Below are 15823 nucleotides of genomic sequence, written 5' to 3' on the forward strand. Positions count from 1 at the left end.
ATTTTTTGTATTTTTTTTAGTAGAGACGGGGTTTCACCATGTTGACCAGGATGGTCTCGATCTCTTGACCTTGTGATCCACCCGCCTCGGCCTCCCAAAGTGCTAGGATTACAAGCTTGAGCCACCGCGCCCGGCCAGCCTTTTAGGTGTCTTATGTGCCACAAGCCTCAGGGAATAGTTTTGAGCCTACAGTGGCTAAAAGATGTCCCCAGTGGCTTTTCTGAGATCCTTTGAGTACTGGTTTGATTATTGCAGTTCTATTTGTTCCAATTAGTTTCAGATCCTGAAGCAAATGACAGCTTATTTCTGACATGAAGAATATTGTAAATTATAGGTGGGCAAAATTTCTGAGAGGCTTCTCAGTTTGGCTTGGAGCAGAGTCAAAATTAGGCCTGTTACCAATACCCAGAGATTACATTCTTCCCTGTAATACCCCTCTACCAGCCTAGTGAGACCCCCATATGAGGGATCTTTCTGAAAGAAGAAATGCTTAGTCTCCAAACAAGTGCTGGAGTATTCCTGTGGTGCCTACGACAGAACAGGGGACTTGTAGGAGTGGGCAGGGGTTTCTTGAACCACTGTGGATTCTCACTGCCAAAGTGGATTCTCATTAATTAAATTAATTTAATTTAATTTAATTTTTTTTTTTTTGAGACAGAGTTTTGCTCTGTTGCCAGGTGCCAGACTGGAGTGCAGTGGTGTAATCTCGGCTCACTGCAACCTCCACCTCCTGGGTCCAAGCAATTCTGCCTCAGCCTTCCAAGTAGCTGGGACTACAGGCACGCACCACCACGCCCAGCTAATTTTTGTATTTTTAGTAGAGACTGGGTTTCACCGTATTGGCCAGGATGGTCTTGATCTCTTGACCTTGTCATCCACTCACCTCGGCCTCCCAAAGTGCTAGGATTACAGGCATGAGCCACCGTGTCAGGCCTAATTTAACTTTTAACAAAACTTATTTTAGTTTTTTTGAGACAAGTGTCTTGCTTTGTCACCAAGACTAGAGTGTAGTGACACACTCACTGCAGCCTCAATCTCCTGGGTTCAAATGATCCTCCCACCTCAGCCTCCTGAGTAGCTGGGGCCACAGGTTCATGCCACCATGCCTGGCTAATTTATATTTTGTAGAGATGGGGTCTCACTATGTTTTACAGGTTGGTCTCAAACTCCTGGGCTCAAGTGATCCTCCCACCTCAGCCTCCCAAAGTGCTGGGATTACAGGTATGAGCCACCACACCTGGTCTGGATTCTCATTTATAAAATGAAGGGTAGGCTGGCTGCCATAATCCCAGTACTTTGGGAAGCTGAGTTGGGTGGAACATGAGGTCAAGAGATAGAGACCATCCTGGTCAACATGGTAAAACCCTGTCTCTACTAAAAATACAAAAATTNTTGGGAAGCTGAGTTGGGTGGAACATGAGGTCAAGAGATAGAGACCATCCTGGTCAACATGGTAAAACCCTGTCTCTACTAAAAATACAAAAATTGGCCAGGCACAGTGGCTCACATCTATAATCCCAACACTTTGGGAGGCCAAGGTGGTCAAATCCCAAGGTCAGCAGATCGAGACCATCCTGGCCAACATGGTGAAAACCCATCTCTACTAAAATACAAAAAATTAGCTGGTGGCACCTGCCTGTAGTCCCAGCTACTCAGGAGGCTGAGGCGGGGAATTGCTTGAACCCGGGAGGTGTAGGTTGCAGTGAGCCAAGATAGGGCCATTGTACTCCAGTCTGGCGACAGAGTGAGACTGTCTAATAAAAAAAAAAAGAAAAATTGGCTGGGCATGGTGGTGCGCACCTATGGTCCCAGCTACTCAGAAGGCTGAGGCAAGAGAATCACTTGAACCTGGGAGGTGGATGTTGCAGTGAGCCAAGATCGCGCCACTGCACTCCAGCCTGGCAACAGAGTGAGACTCTGTCTCAAAAAAATAAATAAATAAAATAAATATAAAATAAAATGAAGGGTAGCACTTTGGGAGGCTAAGGTGGGAGAATCACTTGAGCCCAGGAGTTCAAGACCAGGCTGGGCAACATAATGGGACCTCGTCTCTAATTTTCAAAAAATAAATAATAAGTAAATAAATAAAATAAAATGAAGGATGGGCAGTATCTTTTCTTCTTTACTCTCAGATCATCCTAACCTATTCTGACTTTCATTAATTAGACCAGGAGGGAATTGCCTCATGACAAGTAACAGCCATCAAAACAGGGAAAATGGCATACTTTTTGAGCTTATAGCCACGTATACATTCAGCTAAATCATATTTAGACATCTTAAATTTTGAGGGTGCCTAAAATTTGAAAATAGGCTTTAAACTTTTTCTTTTTTTTTCTTTTTTTTTCTTTTTTTTTGAGACAGAGTCTGATTCTGTCACCCAGGCTGGAGTGCAGTGGCATGATCTTGGCTCACTGCAACCTCTGCCTCCTGGTTTCAAGTGATTCTCCTGCCTCAGCCTCCCAAGTAGTTAGGATTACAGGCATCCACCACCATGCCTAGCAAATTTTTTTATTTTAGTAGAGACGGAGTTTCACCATGTTGGCCAGGCTGGTCTCAAACTCCTGACCTCAGGTGATCCGCCCACCTCAGCCTCCCAAAGTTCTGGGATTACAGGTGTGAGCCACCATGCACAACTTTTTTTTTTTCTTTTAATTGAGACAGAGTCTTGCTTTTTTGCCTAGGCTGGAGTGTAGTGGCACAACCTCGGCTCACTGCAACCGCCACTTCCTGGGTTTAAGCGATTCTCCTGCCTCAGCTTCCCACATAGCTGGGATTGCAGGCATGCGCCACCATGCTCAGCTAATTTTGTATTTTTAGTATACACAGGGTTTCACCATGTTGGTCAGGCTGGTCTTGAACTTCTGGCCTCAAGTGATACGCCCGCCTCAGCCTCCATAAGTTCTGGGATTCCAAGCATGAGCCACCACGCCCTGCCTGGAATAAATCTTTGGTTCAGGATCAAAAGGAGACGGTCTCTCAGAACTCTGCTGTAATGCTTCTTTTTATCTTTTTTTGAGACAGTGTCTTCCTGTCACCGAGACTGGAGTGCCACAGTGTGATCATTGCTCTCTGCAGCCTCCCCCAACATTCCTCCTTTAGTTTTGCCACTCTTGGGCTCAAGCCATTTTCCCACCTCAGCCTCCTGAGTAGCTGGGACCACAGGTGTGCGCCACCACATCTGGCTATTAAAAAAAAAAAATTTGGGCTAGGTGCAGTAGCTCACGCCTGTAATCCCAGCACTTTGAGAGGCCAAGGCAGGTGGATCACTTCAAGTCAGGAGTTCGAGACCAGCCTGGCCAACATGGTGAAACTTCGTCTCTACTAAAAAAAAAAAATTTGGGCTAGGTGCAGTAGCTCACGCCTGTAATCCCAGCACTTTGAGAGGCCAAGGCAGGTGGATCACTTCAAGTCAGGAGTTCGAGACCAGCCTGGCCAACATGGTGAAACTTCGTCTCTACTAAAAATACAAAAGTTAACCGGGTGTGGTGGTGTGCACCTGTAATTCCTGTAGTACAGGAAGCAACCTGTACTAATCCCAACTACTCGGGAGGCTGGGGCGGGAGAATCGCTTGAACCTGGGAGGCGGAGGTTGCAGTGAGCCAAAGTCACACCACTGCACTCTAGCCTAGGTGACAGAGTGAGACTTGTCACAAAAAAAAAAAGTTTTGTAGAAACTGGGTCTCACTATATTTGCCCAGACTCTTCTCAAACTCCTGGCCCTAAGCATTCTGCCTGCCGTAGCCTCCCAAAGTGCTAGCATGAGCCACTGCACCCAGCCAATGTGATGCTTCTTAAATGTGGGTCCTGTCCTCTTCTTCTGCCTACTTGCCTTCCTTACTCGTTTGTCTCTTCATTTCCCAAATGCAGAAAACATTTTGTCTGCATTAAAATTTCAGAAATATCTTCTTGTCTCTATGCAAATCACACCTTGGAAATTAAATATCAAGTATGCATGTCAAGTACATCCCTTCTTTCTTAGAGGGAAAAGATGTTAACAACTAGTATCAGAAGGTTTTACTGAACTGCTTCATATGGAGGATAGCTGGGTTGCTGGAAGAACCTGCTTAAATATCACATAGTATATGTGTATTTTAGTTTTAGAGAGATAAAGTATTAATACATTGACTCTGAGAGTGACCTGATTACTTTTGAAAATTGCTGTGTTATATCCTGAATTATAACAATGCCAGAAAAAAAAAAAAAAATCAGATCTTGGGAAAGTATAGGAAAATCCAGATTCTTGCAAGATTCCTGAAAGAGACTAAAATGTTGCTTCACTCTGCTTACTTCCATTGAATTGAATGGCTCTCTCCAAAGTGGAACTTTGTGTTCTGGGTTGATATTGGTAATCCAAGGTCAGAGTTCACTGTTCCATTATCTTGCTTGAGACCTAATGATTTAGACATTCATATAGACCTACTGGAAAATTACAACATTCTTCCTTTAGTTTTTGCCAAGCATGATGGTACTGCCTGGGCCTGCTGCCTTGTGAGGATCATTGGGACAGAAGGAATCAAACTGCACTAATCCCAAAAGACTCTTTGGAGAGCATTTCCCCAATGAGGCCAACACCAGCAGTTGCTTGTGGCCTTCCAGCCCATGTCCCTGTCTCTGATGGCCATATCTTCATCATATACTTTGTCTAACTTGAGAAGCTCTATAAAGAAACTAAACGTTTTGAGCAGCTATGTGCTAGTTAAAGAAGGGTGGGGTTTATTTATTTTTTTATTTTTTATTTTTTTTAGACAGAGTCTTGCTCCGTCGCCAGGCGCCAGGCTGGAGTGCAGTGGCGTGATCTCGGCTCACTGCAATCTTCGCCTCCTGGATTCAGGCAATTCTCCTGCCTCAGCCTCCCGAGTAGCTGAGACTACAGGCGCGCGCCACCACACCCAGTTAATTTTTGTATTTTTAGTAGAGATGGGGTTTCACCATGTTGGCCAGGATGGTCTCGATCTCTTGACCTCATGATCCACCCACCTCAGCTTCCCAAAGTGCTGGGAAAGGGTGGGGTTTTAGATGGTGTTTTTCCTTCTACTATTGGGCAGCCTCTGTCAGGGCTGTGGAGAATTTTGAGACATTGAATCTTTGAATTAATTGCATTGGACCAGAAGCACGAAGATGGGGCAGACACAGGAGGAGAGTGCTATGTTGCGGGTACTGGGCTAGGTGCTTTCTGACCTACTATCTCTGTCCTCAGAACAACCCTGGAGGGAAGGGATGAAGGTATTCCCATGAAGATACCAGAGCTCAGAGAAATTTTGAGAGTCACCTAAGGTCACAAGGGTTCTGTTCACTGCTTTGTTCTGCTACTCCCCTCCCCCAGGATTCAGAAGGGGCAAATGCAGAAATGTGACTCTTTAGATCTTAGACTTAGGCTTTTCAGAAAGAAGCACATGTGAAATGGTATGGTACGTCAGGGGGAGGGAGAAAAGGGGTAAGAGGGTCATCTCATAATCAGATCACAATATATTTCTTTATCCTAGAATTTAATCAAAACCATCAAAGAATAAAAATATGTTTACTGTGAATGATACGAACAACCTGGGTGTCAATGAATGTAGGTTCAGCTGATAGGCATAAGCAGTATCTTCTGAGTTTAGATCCTGGACTAGGCCTTTTCACATGACCTGTATTCCTCACCAACTGCTCTGTAGGTTTGATAGCAGTGAACTTCATACTGTAGATGTGAACCATGGAGCCTCAACGGAAAATGACTTGTATGTTAGTGTAACTTTGTCCGTTTTCTCCAGGTATTTTTACTCAGAGCCCAGAAGGGAGAGGCTCTTTTCAGCTGATATTAAGAAACAGCATCTGCAGGCTAGAAGTTAAAAAACTGTGTGTGTTCATGCAGCAGTTTTTTTCTGGTTTCCAAGCATCATTAGCTGAAGGAGAGGGACTGCCTGCACTCAGACATTCCCTATGCATTGCATTTATATTGTAAGTTTTTCAGTAGGTGCTTAGTGAATAAATCAGTTACTCAGAATGTGTTTTATTTTTGTTTTATAGTCTCCTCTAAGCCATGACCTCATTCTTAACCTGACTCAGGATGGGATCAAACTACTGTTTGATGCTTTCAATCAGAGACTTAAGGTAACTATAAATGACAACTAATGTTTCATGTCTGGCTGGACCAGTCTTTCTGGAGCTGTTTAGTATGTGCTATTTGAGATGTTTCAAAAACTTATAAATAGTTGTGGACTTCTTTGGTTCAGAGATCACTACAATGTAGGAAACTGAAGCTGTGCCTGTTCCCCTAAAAAGAGGGAAGATGGAAGTAGGTTGGGATGGTCAGAAAGAGGCTGGAAAGGGCTGCTTTCCTAGGCTCTAGAGGGGAAAGTGAAAGAGTGCGGAAGATTTGGGAAACAATGCTGTGGGGAAGGGGCTTTTATGTTCAGTAGGAAAACAAGATTGTTTTACTTCATTCTTTTGCCAAACAGTGTACCTTGGTTAGAAAATGGAAACTGTTCTTCCTAGAATGCTGGGGCTTGGGTTAACACCACCAGCAATTAGTTGATTCTTTAACCCTGGGGAGGAAATGTAAAAAAAAAAAAACAATTTACTAATATGTGGGGCCATCTTTATTGGCATTTGAGTATAATTTGATAAAACCTGTTTCAGTCCAGGCTGTTTTTAATACACCCTGTTTACAAATGCCTGGGCCTCATAGGTTAGTCATGTGACACCAGACTCATGCCTCAAAGTCATGAGATTGAATGGGCCCCAGGCAGTGGCATGCCCAAGCTGTTGTCCTGGTTAGGTTATGGAGTAGCCTTTACAAAAGACTTGGGTACTTCCCAGTTATCATCATCATTGTTGCAGGTGAACTGCTAAGGAAAGAAAACAGAACTTGGAAAGAGAATCAGTATGTGGAATTAGAATTCCTCATTCTATCTCCTGTCTCCATGGCCAGAAGTTCCACACTGGGAAAGGGCAGAGGATGATCTTCAATGTGGCATAATCACAAATTGGGGGAAAATTAGTCTGGTAACATGGAAATGCCTTTACAAGTAGTAATTTCCCTTTGACTTGGCAAAAGTCCATTTTAGAAAACGTAACCCAGAAACACTGGGGGTAGGTAATGGCATTTTATAGTAATAACAAGCTGGAAGTAACTTAAATGGGCAACAAAAGGGATGGCCAGGCGGCCCATAGAATCACAGCATGATGAAGACAATGTCATATGTTTAGTGAGTGTTTAGTATACGTTAGGCACATGACTGGGTGTTTCATATGCATTTTCTAATTTAATCCTAACAAGGCTTTGAGTAGGTACTGTTTACCAGTAAGACAACCGAGAGACAGACAGGATAAGTAGCCTACCTGATGCCAGGCTTTTAACTTGATGTTGACAATGTGTGGTGGCTGGCCACTTAGGCTCTGTTGATGGGTCTGGGAAATAAATGAGAAAAGCTGAAGAAATTTACAGAAATTTGAGAAATGGGAAGTACCTTTGGATAGGAAAGGAGATAAAATAGAACCTGGCAGTCCTCTTCTGCCTTCTGTGAGATTCCTATGAAGGAGAGACTGGTCTCTTGCCTGAATCTTCTGGAAACTGAGCAAGTGATCACCCAGATGCTTTTGGTTGGCACCAGCCTGACCTGACTTATCTTCCTGCCCTTCCCTTCAACATCTTCAAAATCTACCTCTTCTGATGCTGCCTCCTACAGTTGCTGCCTACCCTCTGCCTCAAGCCTGAGAGAGACAGCCCTGTGAAATGAGGCTTTATAAGTCACAACCTTTACAGCCACCTGTCTTCATTTTTATCTTGGCCGCTGCCACATCTCTTCCCTCTGGGGAAATCAGGAGCTTCTCCAGCCCAGAGGTGGAATATCATGGGCTTTAGGCGTCCCAACTGCTTGTTACTGTGGTACAGCAAGCTCCATGAGATGAAATCTGCTTGTTGATGCTCCTAATGACATGAAGGACTCCAGAATGGCCAGCACTCTGGGTCCATTGCCACAAGTGCTGCCTCATGCCCTGTGATCAGCTCTGGTCCACTGTTTTCCCATTGATCAGGCAAGGTTGAAACACCTTGCCTGTGTTGGACCCATATGGCTATATGTGTTGGACCCATATGGCTATTGGCAGGTGGGGTGCCAGTGACACTGGAGGAACATCATGCAGGCTCACTTCCACAGGGCAGGTGGTGGGAAGCTTTGAGGGATGATTGGTCAACTGTAGGAGTAGAAATGAGGGAGGTGAGTGCCTGCACCTACTATGAGCAGGAGGGCTTCTGACTGAAGGTACAGGCCCTCTGCTAGCGCAAGGCTCTGGGCTCAGTGAAATGGCATGCCACTTTGGCATGGTATACTGCCATACCCAGACATTCTGATGGGGACACTGGCTGTCTTCTGAATCATAGCTGTTCCTTCCTGCCGTTCCTTCCACAGCCCCTCCTAGTACTTCTTTTTGTGCTTTTAAGCTTTTTATTTATTTATTTATTTATTTATTTTGGCCTTTAACTAGCTTCATACTAGGCAGAATTGCCTAACATGAGTTGAACACCTTCCCTATGCAAACTAATGAGTCAGACCCCAAGGGTCTTAACTTAGTGGACCAGTTAACAGAATACACAAGTGTGGAGGAAAGGGTTCATTCCAGTGCCTAGCAGAGGGAGCAGTTCTTTCTAGCAGATAGGATCAAAAGAGCTACATTATAGTCAAGAGATTTCCAATTTGGTTCAGTGTTATGGGATACGGATAGTCTCCGGCCAAAAGGGAACTACTGTCTATTATGTCTCAGTTTCTGTGGCAGTGCCAGATGTTCCTGCATACAATGCCCCACAGCCTCTTCCACAATCAGGCTCAGATTGTCAGGACAAACAGATACTGAGCCAGCTCTGCTTGTGTCTCCACAATGAGAGCCAAACCTCCCCACTGGAAGATGGTAGGGGGTGCTCTGAGCCCCTAGAAGCTGTGCTGCTGGCTGCCAAGCCCTTGACACCATTGCATGGAGGACTTCATAGTGCTTACAACGTGGCGCCACTAATGGCAGAGTGTTAGGTGATGCCTTTTTTTTTTTTTTTTTGTCTCTGCCCTACCCTGAGTTCTTGATGAGGCTGAATCCATTAAAGAGGTCCTTCACGAAGGTCCTGAGGTTTTCTCATTTCAACCAGATCCCTTTCATCAGGGTTATAACTAAATACTGTCATACTTGTGTGAGCTAATATACTATGGCTTGCTTTCTGGCAGGATAGACCTCCCTCTTCCATCTTTTTGTTTTGTAAACAAAATCAACTTCAAAATAAATTTTCAAAAGCAACCCACCAGGCATGGTAGCTCACTCCTGTAATCGCAGCACTTTGGGAGGCTGAGGCAGGTGGATCACCTGAGGTCAGGAGTTCGATACCAGCCTGACCAACATGGAGAAACCCCGTCTCTACTAAAATTACAAAATGAGCTGGGCGTGGTGGCGCATGCCTATGTAATCCCAGCTACTTGGGAGGTTGAGGTAGGAGAATCAGTTGAACATGGGAGGTAGAGGTTACAGTGAGCCGAGATTGTGCCATTGCATTACAGCCTGGGCAAAAAAAGCAAAACTCCATCTCAAAAAAACAAAAAGAAAGAAAGCCAACTTGGGTTTTAAAATGCAGCAAAGTATGAGATGGGAGGAAGGGGGCTTAGTGTCCGAAGCACAGCCTTAACAAGCTTCATGTCTGTGAAAGAGATCATTGCCCTATAGAGTAGTGTGTGCTCTAGCCCGACCGAGAAGTGGATTGGCCTGTAAGGGCCTTGACCCAGAGCATCCATAGACATCTGTTGAGCAGTCCACCAGGAGAGGGAAGTGGGGAGGTTATGCTGTGTGTTTTCTCCCTATTTTCAAACTGAGAACAAAGGGCTGGTATGGTGGCTCATGCTTATAATCCCAGCACTGTGGGAGGCTAAGGTAGGAGGATCATATGAGTCCAGGAGTTTGAGACCAGCCTGGGCAACCTAGTCTTTTAATTTTGTTAAGATCCCATCTCTACAAAAAGTTTTTCTTTTTTTTTTAATTTTAAATGAGAACAAAAGATAACATGCAGTGCCTCCATAAAATTTCTGTTAGTAATAGTTTTTTTTTTTTTTTTACTATTTATTCTATAATATGTATTTTTAATCTTTTTTAATTTATCACGTTCAGAGCATTGACAACTCTTAAACTTTTTTTTAGGTGATCGAAGTATATGATTTGACTAAAGTAAAGTTAAAATATTGGTAAGTTTTCTCCCCTGCTGATGTATGTCTCACTTGTTCAGACAGGCCATATCTACTACCTTCATGAAGTTAGTAAAGATTCACATCTGCCACAGTCCAGGGATTATAGCCTGGTGCCATGATTTCCTGAGGCAACCAGCAAGCCTGCTCAGTTTCCTGGAGAAGAGAAGTAAACCTCATTAAGAATATGTGATATGTTTAACACTTCACACATATGTCATCTAACTTAATCCACTCAACAAAGCCAGACCTCAGCTCAGAGGTGATCTGACAATAGCTTCCCTCCACCTGACGGCCTCTCTTGGCAGCTATTTTGATGAGTAATAGAGGTGGGACAAACCAGATAGTTCTGACTCCAAAGCCTATGCTGAAGAGAATGCCAAAGAGACCACCATTTTAGAGCTGTAATGTACTTTTTAGAATTGCAGTGGAGATGACATGCACAATCCAAAGCTGTTGAGCCCCCATTATGGCAAGGCAGCATGCCAGCATTTAGAAATCTAGAATACTCCTTTTTTTTTTTTTTTTTTTTTTTTTTTTTTTTTTGAGGTGGAGTTTCTCTCTCTGTTGCCCAGGCTGGAGTGCAGTGGGCGCTGTCTTGTCTCACTGCAATCTCCACCTCCTGGGTTCAAGCGACAGAGTACTCCTTTCAGTAAGTCTCCAAACTTAACTGGCTTCCCCTTCCCTTTGTGAGGGTGTCAAGAGGACCTGCTTGATTCCTGAGACAGGCTCAGGCACTTTTGCTCATAGACAAGCAAATGTGTGGTACCGATGGGCCCCTGCAGGTTCTACTTATCTTTTAGTTTTGCTGGGGCCCTCATACCTCAGGGTTTGGTGGCTTCTCTTCTCTACCCTTTTCTTCCTTTTTTTTTTCGAGATGGAGTTTCACTCTGTCACCCAGGCTGGAATGCAATGGCTTGATCTTGGCTCACTGCAGCCTCTGCCTCCTGGGTTCCAGTGATTCTCCTGCCTCAGCCTCTTGAGTAGCTGGGTCTACAGGCACATGCTGCCACGCCCGACTAATTCTTGTATTTTTAGTAGAGATGGCGTTTCACCATGTTGGCCAGGATGATCTCCTGACCTCGTGATCTACCCACCTCGGCCTCCCGAAGTGCTGGGATTACAGGCATGAGTCACTGCGCCTGGCCTCTACCCTTTTCTTAAGAGTCACTGGTGTCTTGAAGCCCCAGAGGATCAACTCTGTATATCAGCCTCATGAGAATTGACCTTCTCCTGACTTCATTAATTGTCTTACTTAAAAGTTCTCTAATTAAACTTTCTATTTTAATATAATTAGAGACTCACCTGCCTGTATCTTAAAAATAACTCTCCCAGCTACCGTCTCACGTGGTATGTCAGCCCATCTTTTAAAGCCTAGTATTAAAAAATATTTTTGTTTTTCAGTGGCGTGCATTTTAATTCTCAGGCCATAGCTCCTACCATTGAGCAGATTGACCAGTCTTTTGGTGCAACCCATCCTGGAGGTAAGCCAAGTCCATCTGATTCCTCTGGTCATCAGTGGCAGTTCAGAGCAATAAACCTGCCCTGTAGTGCCATCCCACCCTACTTCCTAGAGTCAGGCTCCCGTATGATTGTGATTGGTTCTTGGGTGTGAAGGAAAGATCCTCCCCCTTGTTTTCAGCCTAGTAGGCCAGTTCAGAAACAAGCCACAAGGAAGATGTTTCCAGTCATTACTCCCTGCCAGGCTGGTTTATGGTAGCCATTTCAGATGCCAGTCAACCATGTTATTTTCTTCTCCCCCACCCCTACAGTGTACAACTCCGCTGAGCAGCTCTTCCATCTCAACTTCAGAGGACTGTCTTTCTCTTTTCAATTAGACTCATGGACCGAGGCTCCCAAGTATGAGGTTAGCCCTTCATGTCCCCTAGTGTTTGTTGTCCAATGTCTGTGTGGTATGGCTCAGCAGATGGTGTCATGGGATGGGGACAGAGGAATGGGTATTATATAGGCAGTCTTTCTTTGGTTTCCCTGTCTTTGAGGTCTTTAGGGGACAAGGAGGGGTAGAGTGGGTGGGGTTGACAGAGGAAGAACAATGCCTAGGCTGGCATTCCCAGGAAAAGGATGCTTCCCACCACGGAGTGAGGTCAGGCTCACTTAGAGATAAATTCATTCATTCCTTATTTTAAAGCTCCTAATCACCGCAGTTTTCCTGCTGGCCTAGAATTTGGAGATTTCCTCCTCTGGATTTTCAGTTACCTTTGTTTTTGCAAAGGAAACATTTCATTCATCCTTAGGCCTGTGAAAATGATAAGCTTTTGTAAGGCTTAATTAAGCAAGCATTTCTGCATTTTCCCCTATCAAGAAAAGGAAAACTGGCCAGGTGCAGTGGCTCACACCTGTAATCCCAGCACTTTGGGAGGCCAAGGCAGGCGGATCACTTGAAGTCAGGGGTTTGAGACCAGCTTGGCCAAAATGGCAAAACCCTGTCTCTACAAAAAAAAAAAATTTTTTTTTAATTAGCCAGGTGTGGTGGTGCATGCCTGTAGTCCCAGATACTCAGGAGGCTGAGGCAGGAGAATCACTTGAACTCAGGAGGCAGAGGTTGCAGTGAGCTGAGATCACGCCACTGTACTCCAGCCTGGGCGACAAAGTGAGACTCTGTCTAAAAAAAAAAAAAAAAAAAGAAAGAAAAGGAAAACCAAGCAGAATTAAAGGTGAACTTACATGGTTTGGGGGAGTTTACTGACCTAGAGCCAGGTTTGAGGATGTGCTTTGACCCTTTGACCTGAGCAGCTCTTGAAGACCATGAGTGACAGGGAAGACCAGAGCCTGAATCCTATGACCTGTAGTGCCCTAAGTAAAACTCTTGTCCTGTGTTTGCAGCCCAATTTTGCCCATGGCCTGGCTTCTCTCCAGATACCCCATGGAGCAACTGTAAAACGAATGTATATCTACAGTGGCAACAGCCTACAGGATACCAAGTAAGTGTAAGGAGCATGAGTTTCATGCTAAGGCCTGGGCTGCCTGGGAGAAAGAACCAAACCTCTGCCTGTGCCTGTCCCCAGGGCTCCCATGATGCCTCTGAGCTGTTTCCTGGGCAATGTGTATGCTGAGAGTGTAGATGTTCTTCGAGATGGAACTGGACCTGCAGGTTTACGACTTCGCCTACTTACTGCAGGTCAGTGACTGGCTTTGAGGTCATTGGATTCCCCATTATACCCATGTTGAGACATCCTAAAATCCCTTGTGCTTAGGGTGTGTCGTAGTCCATTCAGGCTGCTGTAACAAAATACCATAAACTCAGTGTCTGCTAAACAACAGAAATTTATTTCTTACAGTTCTGGAGGCTGGGAAGTCCAAGATCAAGGCTCTGGCAGATTCAGTATCTGATGAGGGCCTGCAGTCTAGTTCATAGAAGACACTTCTCCCCATGTCCTCATATGGTGGAAGGGGCTAGCCAACTCCCTGGAGTCTGTTTTATAATGGCACTAATCTCAATCCTGAGGTCTCTGCTTCTGTAATGTAATCACCTCTGAAATCCCTGACCTCCTAATACCATCACCTTGGGGGATAGGATTTCATAACATATGAATTTTATAACATATGAATTCAGTCCATTGCCGCATAGTTGGTAGAAGACATATGATGCAGAGGTTTACAGTTAAAGCTTTTGTTTAGTTTTGCCAAGGGACTAGACATAGTCTTATAATTAGCAAATCTTAATAAGCAACAGCACTGTTTCTCAGCATGCACATAGGCCTGCTATGTGCTTATATAGCTTTGTGGCAGTTCCCAAGTGTTTCTGGAGATGCATCCTGTCTCCCCGTTTTTCTTTCTTTTTTTTTTTTTTTTTGATAGGGTCTCGCTCTGTCACTCAGGCTGGAGTGCAGTGGTGCAATCACGGTTCACTGCAACCTCCACCTCTCAGGTTCAAGGATTCTCCTGCCTCAGCCTCCTGAGTAGCTGGGATTATAGGCGCGTGCCACCACATTGGCTAATTTTTGTATTTTTAGTAGAGATGGGGTTTCTCCATGTTGGTCAGACTGGTCTCAAAATCCTAACCTCGTGATCCACCCACCACAGCCTCCCAGAGTGCTGGGATTACAGGCATGAGCCACCGTGCCCAGCCAGCTCTCTCCCCCTTTTTTCTACCTTGTTTTGTTTTGTTCTAAAAGAGATGGTCTCTCTGGGTGCAGTGGCTCACGCCTATAATCCCAGCACTTTGGGAGGCCAAGGTGGGCAGATCACCTGAGGTTGGGATTTTGAGACCAGCCTGACCAGCATGGAGAAACCCCGTCTCTACTAAGAATACAAAATAATTAGCCAATTTTGGTCACGCATGCCTATAATCCCAGCTACTCAGGAGGCTGAGGTAGAAGAATCACTTGAACCCAGAGGTGCAGGTTGTAGTGAGCTGAGATTGCACCATTGCTCTCCAGCCTGGGCAACAAGATCAAAACTCCATCTCAAAAAAAAAAAGAGAGAGGGAGAGAGAAAGAGATGGTTTCATTCTGTTGCCGAGGCTGTAGTGCAGTGATGCAATCATAGCTCACTGCAGCATCAAAACTCCTGGGTTAAAGGGATCTTACCTAAGCCTCCCAAGTAGCTAGGACCACAGGTGTGTGCTGGCATGCCCAATTCATTTTTGTGTATGTGGAGACCGGGTCTTGCTACGTTACCCAGAATGGTCTTGGAACTCCCAGGCTCAGTTGATCCTCCCTCCTTGGCTTTCCAAAGTTCTGGGATTACAGGTGTGAGCTGCCACACCCAGTTTTCCTCCCTATATTGCCCAGGCCGATGTGTAGCAGAATACTGTGGCCTTGAACTCCTGGGCTCAAACAATCCTCCCTTAACCTCCTGAATAGGCTACAAGAATGCACCACCGTGCCTGGCTCCCCTTTTTCTACCCTTAATACTGAGTTATCAAAGTAGACAAGCAGAAAGAACTTAATGAATTGTGGTTTGGCCACACCTTGCCAAGAATTTTGCTAACCATGAACAACAATAAAAAAAACAAAGAGTTGCCACCTTCAGTAGCTGGTCCCTCCGGGATCCATGCCTCATTTTGTGACTTTCCCATGCCTGGCCAACGTTGGCTGCTTTGGGTTGTGGATTGTGCTTAAGGGGACTGGGATCTTCAGTGTGAAGTTTGTTTCCATAAAGACAGCTGAGAACCTTCCTAGAGCTCATAGTCTAACCAGCATTTATTTGTAAATTGGGTTCTTGCATCATCAGTCTCTGAGGCATTGGTTCTTTTTTTTTTTTTTTTGGCTTCTTTTTTCTTTGAGACATGGTCTCTGTCTGTCACCCAGGCTGGAATGCAGTGGTACCATCATAGCTAAGTGCAGCCTTGAACTCCTGGGCACAAGCAATCATCCTGCCTCATCCTCCAAAGAAGCTGGGACACCACCACAGCCAGCTAATTCTTCTATTTTTTTTTTTTTGTAGAGACTTGGTCTCCCTATGTTGCCCAGGCTGGTCTAAAACTCCTAGCCTTGAGTGGTTCTCCCACCTCAGCCTCCCAAATGGTTCTTAATTATTAAGAATCTGGTATAGCCGGGCGCGGTGGCTCAAGCCTGTAATCCCAGCACTTTGGGAGGCCGAGGCGGGTGGATCACAAGGTCAAGAGATCGAGACCATCCTGGTCAACATGGTGAAACCCCGTCTCT

The 15823-nt window shown here is 45.0% G+C and overlaps 1 protein-coding gene across 2 annotated transcripts in view; it reads left to right on the forward strand.

The window, feature by feature from the left end:
* The window catches only part of CUNH16orf70 (chromosome unknown C16orf70 homolog), a 43547-nt gene that overhangs the window by 16158 nt on the left and 11566 nt on the right, over positions 1–15823 (forward strand). For both annotated transcript variants that reach the window (XM_017539266.2, XM_017539267.2), the window contains exons 4-9: positions 6007–6090; positions 10150–10193; positions 11598–11677; positions 11966–12060; positions 13038–13135; positions 13220–13332. In XM_017539266.2, coding sequence (XP_017394755.1) covers positions 6007–6090; positions 10150–10193; positions 11598–11677; positions 11966–12060; positions 13038–13135; positions 13220–13332 — 514 coding nt within the window. The remainder of the gene's footprint in view (positions 1–6006; positions 6091–10149; positions 10194–11597; positions 11678–11965; positions 12061–13037; positions 13136–13219; positions 13333–15823) is intronic.

This window comes from Cebus imitator, unplaced genomic scaffold (genome assembly GCF_001604975.1).
Source record: "Cebus imitator isolate Cc_AM_T3 unplaced genomic scaffold, Cebus_imitator-1.0 Scaffold118, whole genome shotgun sequence".
Taxonomy (NCBI): domain Eukaryota; kingdom Metazoa; phylum Chordata; class Mammalia; order Primates; family Cebidae; genus Cebus; species Cebus imitator.